The sequence below is a fragment of the Diceros bicornis genome, chromosome 37 (assembly GCF_020826845.1).
Source record: "Diceros bicornis minor isolate mBicDic1 chromosome 37, mDicBic1.mat.cur, whole genome shotgun sequence".
In the NCBI taxonomy this organism is placed as follows: domain Eukaryota; kingdom Metazoa; phylum Chordata; class Mammalia; order Perissodactyla; family Rhinocerotidae; genus Diceros; species Diceros bicornis.
The window spans coordinates 20,890,191-20,905,845 of record NC_080776.1 but is presented as its reverse complement, the minus strand read 5'-3'; the positions used below and the strand labels follow the sequence as shown (position 1 = coordinate 20,905,845).

The window sequence follows — 15,655 nt, the reverse complement described above, 5'->3', positions numbered from 1 at the left end:
AACTCAGCACAGAAAGCCCTCCTCCTCATGTAAAATGCTATAAAAGATACACAAACAAATCAGTGGCAGACTCCCTGAGCAATTTAAAACTAGGCTGGACAGCACACAAATCATTAAGAGGAATTCTTTACTAACCGCATTAAGAACAACGTGAGTTAAGACACTGATTCCACCTTTCTTCTAGGTTATATTCCTTAATGATTTGTGTCTAAACTTCAACGGAAATTCATTTCCCGACATCTTCAAATATTCTGAAGTATTCCGAAGATCCCCTCTTAGAAAGCAATTCCTTTAGAAAAATCCTTGTAGGCAGTTTATCATCAATCTCATTTAAAAACTTTTACTTTTGAGAAAGACATTTCATGACAATTTCTTGAAATGTCATATGAGCATCCTGAATTTTTCCAAATTGGGGGGGGTGTCACGTGGAGGGAAGAGGGTTGGGAATACTGGCCCAAATTTCCGGAATCTGATTTCCCTTTCTAAGAGTCATAACAGACGTGGGAAAAGATTCCAGGACACTGAATAACGCCCCCTCATCTTAGTCGCAATGAGCTGGGTACCCATTTCCTACTAGCCTCCCTCTCACTTGTGCCTCTCACACTAGGCTAGCTTCCACACTTCTCCCAGCCACACCAGATCTGCTCCCACTTCAGTTTTTGCCTCAGCATCTTTGCCCTCTCTTCCCTAGCCTGGAGCATTCCTCCTCCAAATAGCAACAGGAATAACTCTTTTACCTGTGTCAGGTCTTTCCTCAAATACTCACTTTTCCATGAGGCCTTCCCAGGGCGCTCTACCTAAAATTAACCCCTCCCCCAACTTCCTATTATCCTATTTCCCTGTCTCAATTTTTTCCAAATCACTTACCACTACACTACATATTTTACCTATATTTAAGATTTTAGTCTAGAAATGAGCTCCATGGAGACAGGAATTTTTGACCTGCTTGACTCCAAGCACCTAACAGTGTAGAAGGGTCTCAATATCTGTCAAATAAATGAATGCAGGAATGAATGAATAAATGAATGAAAGCACATGGTCCCTTCTCCCTCCTCAGGCTCAAAATTCTAAAATGCTTTGTCAACTACAGAAAAGGTGTGAAGCTCTTTCTTTTCTAGTGAATCACCACCATCACCAGTGTATTCCTTGGTGTTAAATGTCAAAGGAAGGATTGTGTGACATTTTTCCGGAAACATGCCACTTCTAAATTTTTTTTCTAGTGTCCTCTACTGATGTCAACACCTGATGTAACAAAAAGTACATACGGATTCCAGTCTGTGAAAGCTGCTACACTGACTAGTAAAACACATAAAAACAACAATGAATGAGAGAATGCATTTGCGTTCTAATCAAAATGGACAAACTCTGTAGGGCCAGAGCTGCAAATATTAGAAAGACGAAGGTGAATGTACAGAAAGGACGACAAAAACAACTTTTTTAATATAGGAAGTCATTAGATTCTAAAAGGAAAACACTACCTAAGTAAAGGATATCTTCTCTGCACCCAACGCTGGGAATCAAAACTGCCTATAACCCATGGTACAGAAGACTGGCTAAGAAGCTGCTGACAAGTTCTAGCCCCTTCCCCAATTTCTTGCCAGTTAAGCTGAATACTCACCTTTCTTACAGAAAGACTAGGTGTGCTTAAGTGCTTTGACTTTTAGGGAAAGGAAGAATTTAAAAAAAAAAAAAAAACGTGACAGACAAATGCAAAACAACGTTCTTGCTTCCCAAACACAGTCAGGCAAGCTGCTTCTTTCAGACCCCCTTCCCTAATCGCCTGATTTATGTTTCAGCCACAAAGCTGAAGTCTTCGGAGTGCTTCGTGGAAAAGTGCTGACACTTAAGGCCAATGCCCATTTATTTCAACCTGATGGGAACGTTCGGGTCCCAGAGCTGCCACGAGCTCTACTCTTCCCAACCTCGGTCCCAGGTTCTGATCACGGCTCCAGCTTGCCTCAGGCCTGGTCCAGACCCAGTCCTCTGGCCACGGAAGGAGTCTGCCCAGTGCAGATGCTGGGTGAGGAAGGCCAGGGCGCACCTCCCAGGGGCCAGGTGTGGGGAGGAGGGCCAGCAGGAGCAGCTGTCTGGCCGCGGCAGCTGTTCCCCCGGGCACCCCGAGGCTGGGCGAGCGGGCGGCCGGCCCCGAGGAGCAGGTAGCCGAAGGCGAGCCCTCTGGCCCTGAGCGAGCCGGCCTGACACTGCCCATCCGCCACCCTCCTCCTTCCTCGGCACCCCCGCGATACCCACGGGCCCCGAAGGAGGGGGCTCCCCGACGCTGCGGCAGAGTCGCGCCCGGGCCCGGCGTGCCCTCCGCCGGGAAGGAGGCTCCCTCCGGCCCCGCACCTGACCTGTCCCCTCGCCTGACGCCCGACCGGCTGCGGCCGCAGCCGGGGCGGCCTGTAGGTGCCCATGCGGCGGGGCCGGGGCGGGCCGGGACAGCGGGGACGCGAGCACAGGCGGCAGGCCCTGGCGGCCCGGCGGGAGCGGCGCAGTGGGGTGCGGAGCGGGGCCGGACAGGGGAGCGAGACGGAGCTGCTGGTTACCTGCGGTCCGGGACAGGGAGTCTCTCAGAACCCAAGTCAGTCCTCAGCCTCAACAACACAAGATGGCCGACACGTCGCCACGCGCGTCACGTGACAGCGCGCGCGTCCGCCACGCCCCCTGCTCCGCCCCGCCTCCCTCCCGGCTCCTCCAGCCTCCCACGACATCCTTCCTTTCCGCTGCTCCCGCCCCTCTTGCCGGGACACGCCCCCTCCCGAGCCCCGGATGTCAGGCCGGCGGAGGTAGCGCGGCGGCAGGGCGCAGGCGCGTGCGGTTGCGGGGCTGGGCCCCCCTGCCTGCCCTTGGGTTGAGTCGAGTTTGTGTCCAGAGTTGGACTCGGGCCAGGCACCCTGTGACTCGCTGTCCTAGGGGCCCAATCCGGAGCCCATTCCCAGTTCAAAAAAAACTGCATCATGTACGAACCGATTTTCCAAACTAGAACTTTTCCACAGCTTTTCATCCAGCGTTTCCTGCCTGTGTGCCATCCTAGAGAAAAGGGGGAAGCGACAGAAGCTGAAATTCGAATCAGTTTCTCTATTTGTTAACCGTTCTGGTGGAACTGGGAATTCACTCTAGAGTCTTGGAATGTGACAGCTGGGAAGGACTGTGAGCTCCAACTCCCCTCCTAGTGCATCCAGGGCTATAACCCTTTTGCCTAAAAATCTCCCATTTGGGGGTTGCCAAAATACAGGACGCCTGGCCATATTGGGGACATACACTAAGAAATTATTCGTTGTTTTTCTGAAATTCTAACTTAACTGGGCGTCCTGTATTTTTATTTGCTAAGTCTGGCAACTGGACGCTTGTCACGTCATCCCATTCCTTCCTTGTGCCTCCAGTCTCTCCCTTTTATACAGGATCCTTCCCATCAGCTTTTAAAAATATTTAAGTGTCTTCTTGGGCTGGCCCTGTGGCTTGGAGGTTGGATGCGCGCGCTCCGCTACTGGCCGCCAGGGTTCGGATTCCGGGCGTGCACCAAGGCACCGCTTCTCCGGCCACGGTGCGGCGGCGTCCCACATACAGCAACTAGAAGGATGTGCAACTATGACATACAACTATCTACTGGGGCTTTGGGGAAAAAAAAAAAGGAGGAGGATTGGCAATGTTAGCTCAGAGCTGATCTTCCTCACACACAAAAAAATATTTGTGTCTTCCATATTAAAATTTAATTTTAAAAACTTCAATTACCCCTCCAACCAACTCCCTACCTCTCTGTTCCCTTTCAAAGCCAAACTGCACAGAAGAGCTATTTATAAACACTTTCCCAATTCCCACACCTGGGTGATCAATCATTAACTACTCCATATTGCTTACCCTAAGGACACCTCAACCTACAGGCTGATGACTAGTTTCTTCAGTCCTTATCTTGACATAGTGCTTCCCCATCTTCACTGTGATTGACCACTCCCTACTTTCTGAAATACTTTCTTTCCTTGACCTTTATGCCCTTGCTCAAAGTGTGGTCAATGGACCAGCAACATCATCATCGTTTGGAAGCTTGTTAGAAATGCAGACTCTCAAATGGGCCCTTCACATTCTGCTGCACCCTAGTCTTCCCCTCGTCCATGTTGTCCCCCTCCCTTTCCTCTTTCCTCTGAATTTAATGCTCCAGATATGCCGTTCTGGAGGGTCCTCAAATATGCCACTTTTTTTTTCTTTTTGTGAGGAAGATTAGCCCTGATCTAACATCCGATGCCAATCCTCCTCTTTTGCTAAGGAAGATTGGCCCTGGCTAACATCCGTGCCCATCTTCCTCTACTTTATATGGGACGCCGCCACAGCGTGGCTTGACAAGTGGTACGTCAGTGCGCGCCCAGGATCTGAACCTGCAAACCCCCGGCCACCGCAGCAGAGTGTGAGTGCTTAACCGCTGCGCCACTGGGCCAGCCCCAAATATGCCGTTCTGTTTTAACCTTTGCTCATGCGGTCCTGTCTTGTTACAATGCCAATCCCAACACTCACCCACTTCTCACCAACCTGCATAGTTCCTGCTCATCTTTAAAAGCCTAAATCGAACATTACTGCCTCTGTGAAGCCTACTTTAACTCCCTGCCTTAGGCCAAAGAACTTACCCCTTGAACTGTTACTTTTAAGAAAAAAGTACTACTAATACTTGTTATTGCCAACCACCTCATTAAACACTTTACTTGCCTTCTCTCTTGTGATCCTGGTGATAGTGCTAGAGAGCAGAAAGCAAGCCAGCTATTCACCTGAGAGAAGTGCTTACCTTCTCCACATCTCAGCCAGGACTTCCTAGCCCAGGCTGACTGGTGGCGGAGCCCATGTCCCTAACCAGTTTGTCATGCCACCTCTCTGATGCTATGCCACCTGTGCCTGTAATTATATAAATATAAGTAAGATATAATTTACATACAGTAACATTTAGCATTTTTAGTGTGAAATTCTGCAACTTGTGACGAATGCATACAGGTGTGTGTAACTACCACTAAAAATCAGAATAGTCACATCACCCACAGAAGTTCCCGCAATGACCCTTTGTAATAGCCACAATCCTGCCTCCCAGCTCCTGAAACCACTATTCTGTTTCCTGTCCTTATAATTTTTGCCTTATAGTGTCATATAAACAAAACCATAAGTATGTAGCCTTTTGAGATGGGCTTCTTTCACTTAGCATTTGAGATTCAGACATACTGTTTCGTGTTCCAATACTTTTTTCTTTTTTATTGCTGAATAGTATTTCATTGTATGTATGCACTATATTTGTTTATCCATTCCCCAGTTGAGGAACATCTGGGTCGTTTCCAATTTGGAGAGATTATTATTTTTTTTTATAATTTCTTTTTCTTTTCTTTTGTTTGTTTTTTGTTTTTTGCTGAGGAAGATTAGCCCTGAACTAACATCTGTGCCAACCTTCCTCTATTTTGTATGTGGGTCGCCACCACAGCATGGCTGACAAGTGGTGTAGGTCCTCACCTGGGATCCAAACCTGCAAACCCGGGCTACCGAAGTGGAACACGATGAACTTAACCTCTACACCACAGAGCCAGCCCCTGGAGAGATTAAATAAAGCTGCTATAAATATTCACATGCAGGTATTTGTGTGAACATAAATTTTTATTTCACTTGGGTAAATATCTAGGAGTGGGGTTGGTGGTTATGTGGTGTTTATAGAAATGCCAAACTGTTTTTCAGAGTGCCTTAGCCATATTTTTAGCGTTAAACTCTAAGCTTCCGGAGAACAGGAACTGAATCTGATGGTTGATGATGATGGTGATGAAAGCTAACAAAATCCTGTGCTTTTAACCATTACACATACTGCATCATTCAACTTTGCATCTTCAGCAGCTGGCATTGTCCTGGCACACAGTAGACACTCAATAAATATGTATAGAATCAAATAAATTCTTTTTTTTTTTTTTTGCTGAGGAAGATTTGCCCTGAGCTAACATCTGCTGCCAAGCTTCCTCCTTTTGTATATGAGCTGCCACTACAGGTGCCTTGTCTGAATTCCTGATCCATCAAATCTATGAGCATAATAAAACGGTTGTTATAAGCCATTAAGTGTTGCAGTAATTTGTTACATAGCAATAGTGACTGGAACGTCATTGGTAAGGATCGAATTATATCCCCTGAAAAGATATGTTGGCATCCTCATCTCAGAAGGTACCCCAGAATGTGACCTTATTTGGAGATAGGGTCTTTAAGAGATAATCAAGCTAAAATGAAGTCATTAGGGTGGGCCATAGTTCAATATGACTGATGTTCTTATAGAAAGGGGAAATTTGGACACAGACACTCATAGAAGGAGAACTTCATGTGAAGATGAAGGCAGAGAAACAGGTGATGCTTCTACAAGCCAAGGAATGCCCAAGATTGCCAGCAAGCCACCAGAAGCTAAGGCAGAGACATAGAACAGATTCTTCCCCACAGCCCTCTGGAGGAACCAACCCTGCTAACCTCTTAATCTCGGGCTTCTATCCTCCAGAACTGTGAGACAATAAATTTCTGTTAAGCCACCCAGTTGGTAGTACTTTGTCACGGCAGCCCTAGCAAACTAATACAATCATCTAAAAGTTTGAAGAGGCAATTTGAAATGAAGGAGATTAGAGGGCATCAGAGCTATAAATTGGAGAGTCATCCACAGAGAGGAGAGGTGTGACATCATGGGGAATCGTCCATAACCAGCAACTTCAGAGAAGAAAAGTATGCAGCTAAGACAGGCTCTTGGGAGGAAAAGGTGCAGCTGGTGGACAGAGAGAAGTAAGACCAGGCTAGAAGCAGGAGCCGGTTTCGGAACAGAAGGAAGAAGAGATTGATTGGTAATATCAAATCTGCAGACTTATCAAGGAGTCTGGGGCTGGGGAAACGGCCATTGAGTTGGTGACCGGAAGTGTCTACGGAGCAGGAAGAATAGAGGGTTAGGAAAGAGTAGGTGCTAAGTTAGGGAAGATGGAGACATTTGAAAGTGGATGGAAAGGGAGGACAGATTCATTAGTGGAGAGGGCAGTGGCCACTCAGATTGGAACTGTAATTAAGAGGGTTGGGTACGAACTGAAAACCAAAGAAAAAACACAAAGAAGAGAGTGTGGGAAGATACTGAGCCAGAGAGCTGAGCAGACATCAAGGAAGGCTGCTCAGATGATAACTATGGAAACAAATCCATTTTTATGTTTGAAAACATTTTTTATTATAAAAGTACTTGCATATTTTAAATGCTTTTCTCATTTCCAAACTCCGGGTGGATACCAAGAAAACTAAATCATAAAAATGCTCTTGGAATACAATAAATGTATCCTTTCACGTAAACTCCTCACGATGCATCCCAAAATGTTATTCGTTTTCTCCCGAGTCTTTTACAGATTTAGGATTTCATATTTCAACTGTCCCAGAGAGTTACCACATGCATGTTCAACCACTCTTCTCACTTTCTTTGTGGTCAGAGAATCCTCTCTTTTTTCTTAGCGGTTGTTGACAGTAGCAGTAGTAAAGCAATATGTGTTCATGGTTTTAAAATTTTTCGAGTTCAAGAACATAAAAAGAAAAAAATTTAATTCCCCCCCAAGACCTATCCAGGACCCTCAGTTTCTCCTCCCCTCAGGTAACCGACTGTTGACAGTTTCTTGTGTGGTTTTCTGCAAAATATTGTGTGCGTCAACAAGTGCTTCTTCATTCTCGGCACCACCAAATGCTGAGGATACAACGGCTGCCCCAAAATCCTCTTAGTCTCCGACCTCACGCAGCTTAGTCTCCAGGGACAGAGACGTGGATTTATCTCTCTCATGTAAAACAAAACAAAACACCTGAGCATTACTGTGCATGCTGCTCTGCTCCTGGCCTTTTGCCAAGAAACAATATGCCTTGCAGTCCTCCACATTGTTTTCAATGGCTGCCTAGCGGTGTCCGTTCACATGGCTGTACCGTAATATACTTAATCAGCCCCCTGCTGATAGACATCCCAATTGTTTCCAGTATTTTTGCTATTACAAATGATGCGGTAATGAGTATGCCTTTACATATGCAATTGTTCATGTTTATATTTACCTATAGGATAAATTCCCAGAAGTGAAATCCCTGGGTCCAAGCTCATGCCAATTGTTTCCAGTATTTTTGCTATTACAAATGATGCGGTAATGAGTATGCCTTTACATATGCAATTGTTCATGTTTATATTTACCTATAGGATAAATTCCCAGAAGTGAAATCCCTGGGTCCAAGCTCATGAGCATCTCGGCGGTGGACATCTGTCACCCTTTCATGAGTGTTCTGCATCTTAAATACTTTCACATGTTCAGGGAAAATAAGAATCTTGGTGAGAGGCAGAGCTTGCCTCCCTTTACAGAAGACAAACAGTCCAGATACCACCCCTTCCTACCCCCAACACGTGGACATGTGACTGGGCTCAGCCTCAGACTCTGGATCTGGAGTCAGGACCTGAGCAAGCGGGACACCCCAAAGTTCTGGCCAGCCAGGGCAGTGGCACCATTCCTGGCTGCTTCCCATGGTGTGTTTTTGGCTGCAATCCCAGCCACCTGGCTTTCTGCCTGTTTTCTTAGCCTGGCCCCGCAGGCTGCTAGTGATTCTGTGAGCTCCTCAATGTCTTTTCAATCAACTCCTCTTCTGCTTAAATCAGTCCAGCTTGGATTCTGCTACTTGCAATTAAGAATCTGGTTCTATTGTAGCCAGCCTCCAAAATGGCACCCAATGATTCTCGCCAATCGGATTGACCTGTGTAACCAGTAGGATATTGAGGAAATGACAGAGTATGATTTCTGAAGCTAGGTCTTAAACGACATTGTGGCTTGCACCTGCTCTCTTGTATCATTTGCTTTGAGGGAGACCAGCTGCCATGTTGTCAGGATGCCCAAGCAGCCCAGTGGAATGGTTATGCGGCAAGTGAGTGAGGCCTCCAGCCAATAGCCAGCACCAACTTGTGAACTGCATGAGTGAGTCACCTTGGAAGCAGATCCTCCAGCCCCAGTCAAGCCTTCAGATGACTACAGCCCCAACTGGCATTTTGACTGCAGCCTCGTGAGAGACTCAGAACTAGAACCAGCCAGCCAAACTGCTTCTCAATTCCTGACCCTCAGAAACTTAATTAATTTTTAAGCCACTAAGTTATGGGATGACTTGTTAAAGCAAAAATAAATAGCTAACTCAGCCATAAAAAAGAATGAACTTGCCATTTTCAACAACATAGATTGACCTAGAGAGTATTATGCTAAGTGAAATAAGTCAGCCAGAGAAAGACAAATACCACGTGATTTCACTCATGTGTGGAATCTAAAAAAGAAAACAAATGAACAAATGAAACAAAACAAAAACAAACTCACAGATACAAAGAACAAACTGGTGGTCGCCAGAGAGAAGAGGGGTGTGGGAATGGGTGAAATGGGTGAAGGGGATTAGGAAGAAGAAACTTACAGTTATAACATACATAAGTCATGGGAATGTATGGTACAGTATAGGGAATATATCCGATAATATTGTAATAGCTTTGAATGGTGACAGATGGTTGCTAGACCTGTCGTGGTGATCATTTTATAATGTATATAAACGTCAAATCTCTGTGTTGCATGCCTGAAACTAATATATTGTCTGTCAACTATACTTCAATTAAAACAAAACAAAACAAGAATAAATAACTAATATAGATACAATTTTCAATTTTAATAGTCTACCAAATTGCCCTTCAAAAAGACGACAGCAATGTGCCCTCCCACCAATACCACGTGTCAGAGCGCCTAAAGTGATTGGTTTCGGAAAGGAGAAGAGGGGAGCAGGGAAACTGATTCTTGATAAGGCCCCTATCCTCAGCGCCTCCCTAAATTACGGAATCCTAAGTTGGCCCCCTAGGATCCCCTGCCACCACAGGACCCAGAGGATAGTTATGGAACCATTGTTCTTGTACAGTCAGGCCACTGGGCAGGGATGTGGCCAGAATCTGGCCTGGTGGACAGGCAGGGTCAACAACAAGAAATCTGAGCAGGGACAAGGCCACAGGTGTCAGGTCACATGATCGCCAGCTGCAGGGCGTGTGGCAGGTGAGCAGGCAGATTGGCAGAAATCTCCCCAGGCTGGTTGGGAAAGGGGCCTCAAAAGAGCGGAGATGCTCAGTGAGTGGGCATCTGTACTTGGGGCCAAGGCAGCAGCCGGAACTGAGCATTTCTGGGCCGCCCTGACCTGGGATCCCTTGCTTATGACTTTAGAGACCCAGGGCTCAGGAGGTGACAGAATTGCAGTAGTGGAGGGTGGAAGATAGGAGGGGACCGATATGTCCTGAGCACCAAATATTTGCCAGGCATGGAGTCTTCCAGGTAGACAATCATCATCCCCATTTTACAGGGGAGGAAACTGAGGCTCAGTGAGGCTATTACCAGCCAATGTCTGACTCTAAATCCCTTTACATCACACAGCCTCCAGGGCAGAGGCAGACCTGATCTCTTTGTTTGTTTTCCCCGTTGCTCAGTGAAAGGAAAGCCTTTGGGGAGTAGACTCATCACTTTTCCAGTGAGAAGGATGGCCCCACAATCTCTGCTGTCCTCACTTTCAGAGCTGTCCCCTCAGGCCGGGCTCCCATGTCAGGGTGCTTAGAAGGTCCCTGAGTCAGCGGCGGTGGTCCTTTCTTGCCCATCTTTCTCTGCTCCAACAAACCTGGTACGTCCTTGTGAAACAGACATGTAAGGGGTGCCTGTCACAGACCAGGCAGCACGCTAGGCCTACAGCAGTGGGTAAGGCAGAGTTTCTGCCCTTCAAAGAGTTCATAGTCCAAAGGAGGAGGAAGAGAAGTAAAGAGGAGGATATTGCATAATGCCATAAGGATTCCAGTAGAGAAAAACTCACAGCAAAGTAGGAACCCTGAGAGGGGGCACCTTAGCTAGCCTGGGAGCATCAGGAAAGCTTCCTGAAGATAACCTCTGATCTGAGTCATAAACAATGAGAAGTAGTCTGCCAGGGGAAGGGAAGGAGGGAGGGCCAGGCAGAGAAAACAGCGTGTGCAAAGCCTGGAGGAGTGGCACTTTGTAGGAACTGCCAGGTACTGCATATGCCTAGAGCATACAGTTTGGAAGGAGAGAGGGGAAGGAGGAGGGGCCAGAGATGGGGCAGGAGAGGTGAGCAGGGGCTAGATCCTGAAAATGGGGAGCCAAAGATTGAAGGGGAGATGTTAGGAACAGCTTGCAGATTATAAAGATTATTCTAGCTGCAGGGCGGACAATCAGGGTAAACTGAGGGCAGGGAGATCAAGTAGAGGGCCACTATAGAGACCCAGGAAAGAACCAATGCAGGCCATGGCTGTGGAGATGGAGGATGGGGCCTGTAGGGGAGAGGCACAACATCTACAGGACGTCGTGACTAAGAACGGACAGAGAAGTCCCATTCCTGGTCTTCGTAGTTACATGACCCAATAGTTGTCCCTTTTTGTATGAAGTCCTTTTGTGTTACATTTTCTATCATCTGCAATCAGAGTTTTTAGCTCTTACACAGGCCTAGTTGTGCAAAGAGGGGAATGGATGTTTGAAGTAATTACACTGTTGTCTCCATTTCTTCTTTCTTCTTTCTTTTCTTTTTTATTAATAGACCTTTTTTAGAGCAGTTTTAGGTTTCAGGAAAACTTAGCAGAAAGTAGAGTTCCCATATACCTCTCTCCCCTGTGCCCCTCTAGTTTCCTCTATTATTAATATTTTGCATTAGTGGGGTACATTTGTTACAATTGAGACACCCATATTGACACATTAACTAAAGTCCATAGCTCACATTAGGGTCCACTCTTTGTGTTGTACATTCTATAGGTTCTGACACATGTATAATGACCATTACAGTATCATACAGAATAAGGGTCACTGCTGTAAAGATTCCCTGTGCTCCACCTTTTCATCCCTCCCCCGACTCCTAGCAATCACTGATCTTTTTATTGTCTTCATAGTTTTGCCTTTTCCAGGATGTCATATAGTTGGAATCATACAGTATATAGCCTTTCCAGATTGGTTTCTTTCACTTAGCAATACGCATTGAAGTTTCCTCCATGTCTTTTCGTGACTTGATAGCTCACTTCTTTTTATTGCTCAATAACATTTCTTTTCATTGCTGAATTAACATTCCATTGTGTGGATGCACACAGTTTGTTTATCGTTTCACCTATTGGACATCTTGGTTGCTTCCAAGTTTGGGCAATTATGAATAAAGCTGCTATACACAGTCGTGCAGGTTTTTGTGTGGACAAAGGTTCTTAGCTCATTTGGATAAACACCAAGAATCATGATTGCCAGATCGTACGGTAAGAGTCTCTCCTCCCTTTTTCATATCCACTTCCTCTGGAGGTTAGAAGGTGACCCTACCTGGAAAAATGATGCCTGAGAATCATAGGTCTTGGGTTTGTGCAGAAACAGAAATGATCTTCCCAAGGGAGCTAAGGGTGTTCTCTTAGGACAGGGGTCCTTACCCAGGTCCCCCAAATACCCTGGAATTATACATGGGAAGGAGGCCCTCATCAGAGTGTCAAGGGGTCTAGGAAGCAAGAGAAATTAAGCTACAGATTTTACCTGCAGCTGAAAGAATCCTCAGTGATGGGAAAGAGAAGAGAAACTGACAGTCAACCTCAGTGTTCAGAATGTCCCGGAATGAAAACCAACCCTCTAGTTACCATTTCTAACGCTACTTCAGGGACCTGGTGTTCAACAGGAGCCCGGGCTGGATGTGGCCCCCATAGAAAACACCCTTCTCTCTCCCCTAGTTCAAAGGAGACTAGAAGCACATTGATGTGACGGCAAAGTCCATTTGCACAGTTTATTTAAAAAGAAACAGCTGTAAGGTAGAAATGCAGATATTTTCTTTATTGTAAAGACAGTTACAAAAGAAAAGTAATAAATATGATGTTAGGAATTACTTTTTAAAATACAACAAACCCCTGGCATTTGTGAGCAATCCCAAGAACTCACAACATACAAAAATCTGTGCTGGGAGTAAGAACTTCTTCCCCCAAACACCTCGGAGCAGATGTTGGAAACTGGCTAGATGATGAGAATGGTCATGACTTTTGGGATTTTGAAAGGTTCTAGATTTTTCACTTGGGAATGTCAGGGGTCTACTGTAATATAATTTGCACAGAGTCAGAGTAAACAGGAATTCTTCTACTCATTAATATTACTTCTAACTATTCTTTCATTCTTACAGTTAAGTAGCACAGTATTTAAGAGTAGAAAAAAGGCTGAAAAGAGAACATATGAATGGAGGGGGATGAAGAGGGTGGATGTCGGGGGGTGCTAAGAGGAGAAAGGTGATGGGAAGAAATAGAACTTCCTGTCTTTTCTCTATTGTGTGTCATCTCGGCAGCATGACATGCCCCCTGTTGGAGAGGGGACAGTGGTCCAGCCTGGATCCCCTTAAACCTCACCATCATCAAAGGACAGAAGACGCAAAAGCAACTGACAGAATCAGGCTCAGAATGAGAACAAGGAAGTGGATGTTCTCCTTATTAGGGAATGAAGGGGAGGAGGACATGCGGGGGAGAGGTGCAGAGAAGAATTACCCAAGGACATGGGCAACATTAACATCATAGCCCTCCAGGGACTATCTCCGCTATGGACCACCAAAGAAGGAAGTATCTGTACAAACTAACAGAGACCACTCTTTGACGTGGAATGGTAAAGGGCCAAGGCACATGTACAGGCTGCCAAGTACAGGCACGTTCTGGCTACAGAGAAGGACAAAGGGGGTGAGCAGCAGAGAGAGGTGAGTGGGCAGTTGGCCCATTCCAGAACCTTCTGGGAGGGGCTCCCACACTGGGATGAGAGCCACCCCTTGCCACCCCTACGAGGCTAAGGAGTTTGCACTGGGCAGTGGGTGTGAAGGCTGGTTAGGGTGAGGGGTCAGCAGGAGTGAGGATGCCTGGCCAGCTCCCCCTGTGGTGTCTGTGAGGCACAGCTGTGGACAGAGGTCAAGGTCGCTTGACTATGTACTGAAAGTGGCCTTGAGTTCTCGGAAGGCCGCCTGGCGGAGCTTCCTCTTCTCCTCCTCCTGCTTCCTCTCATCTTGCTCGGCTTTTAGCTCCGCTTCAAACTTACTGGCAGAGGACAAGGCTTGGACCTGCAGAGAAACAGTAAAAATAGACCAACAGAGTGAGAGAGGGGAAGAGAAACTTGGAGATGGAACAGTCCATCAACCAGTTCTTGGCTGTCTCAAGCCGTGTGACATGGAAATCTAGTCCTGCTGGGGACAAGACCCCCCCAGCAAATACTCCGGCCCTTTGGTCTTCCAAAGGGTGCGATCATTTTATTTGCTGCCGTGTCCTATCTGCTGGGGTGAGTCATTCCACTTCACCTCTGTTTCGGGATACTGTTTAACATCCCCACCTACTATCCACTTCTACTTTCTCCCTTCAATTTCACAACAATATTGTTTAATTCCAGGGAAAACAAAAACAAAAACAAAATGAACTCCCTGCTGGGATTTTGACTGGAGTTTCATCCATCCGTCTGTGGCAAAAGGATATCTTTAAACTACACGGTTTTCCCTAAATGCCTCGGTTTTTATTCAATACTGCTTTTATGTTACCCGTTAAAATTTTTCGTTTTCTTTAAATCAATCAATCTAAACTTACTTCCAAATATTACACGTTTTTGTTGGTATTGTGAATGGGATTTCATGTCTTTTTTTAAACCTAATTTATCTTCAATAATACTGTATCAGACAAATCCATCTTAAAATCCTCTCTTCTAGAACGGATTCTCTTTTTCTCTCCGTGTCTCATCAATTTGGTAAAATTTCCAAACACATCAGGCGTGTAGGTTATTTTAATAGAGACTGCTGAATTGCTCTCCAAAGCAGCTGTTCCAATTTACACCCCCACCATCACGGAATGCAAGTATTCATTTCCACATAACCTTGCCAATGCTTATCATTAACTTCTTTCCTGTTTGCCAATCTGATAGGCAAAAAAACTGGCACCTTCTTTTATTTCCTCTTTGGTGAATTACCCATTTGTATGCTTTGCCCATTTTTCTATTCAGCTTTTTTTTCCCTTTAATTTGCATTTCTTTACATAATTTAGGTCTTAGTCCTTTGTTTCACATATATATATGTTTATATACTTTCTCCCAGTTCTTTGCTTGTCTTTTAACTTTAAGGTATCGTGGGCCATACAAATATTTAAAATTTTGATGTAATCAAATCAAAATTTTCACCCATTTCCTTTCTGGCTTTTGTATTTTATATCATTTTTAAGAAGGTCTTCTATACCCCCAAGTTTCTAAACCCATTTTCCTATATTTTCTTCTAATACATTTATGGTTTTATTTTCACATTCAGCTCTTTTAAGTCACCAGCAATTTATTCTAGTGAGGAAGTATCATAATGAGACTTCACTTCATTTTCCTAAGTGGATAGCCAATTGTTGCAACACCTGTTATTGAAAAGCCCATTATTTTCCCACTGAGTTGAAAACGATCTTTTTCATATACTAAATTCCCAAATGAAGGAGATCTGTTTTTATTATTTTCTACCCTGTTCCACTAACTGGTTTGTTTATTCCTGTACCCATACTACTTTACTTAGTATTACTGCTTTATATGATGCCTTGATATTTATAAGGAAGGTAAATATTCTTTTATCATGTTGAAGAAGCATACTTTTTCTTATTTGTAATTCTGCACTAGGG

General features: G+C 45.2%; 2 protein-coding genes across 5 annotated transcripts in view; both read right to left on the bottom strand.

Annotated features, from left to right (window-relative positions):
- The window catches only part of GIGYF2 (GRB10 interacting GYF protein 2), a 144,508-nt gene extending 141,885 nt beyond the window's left edge, over positions 1-2,623 (bottom strand). For 3 of the 4 annotated variants that reach the window (XM_058533220.1, XM_058533223.1, XM_058533225.1), the window contains exon 1: positions 2,547-2,623. The gene's annotated coding sequence lies outside the window, so the exon portion shown is untranslated. The remainder of the gene's footprint in view (positions 1-2,546) is intronic. The other variant, XM_058533221.1, reaches the window with a different exon arrangement.
- A 10,138-nt stretch (positions 2,624-12,761) lies between these two features.
- EFHD1 (EF-hand domain family member D1) overlaps positions 12,762-15,655 on the bottom strand; it is a 41,775-nt gene continuing 38,881 nt past the window's right edge. Inside the window, exon 4 of the mRNA XM_058533235.1 lies at positions 12,762-14,085. Coding sequence (XP_058389218.1) covers positions 13,951-14,085 — 135 coding nt within the window. The 3' untranslated portion in view covers positions 12,762-13,950. The remainder of the gene's footprint in view (positions 14,086-15,655) is intronic.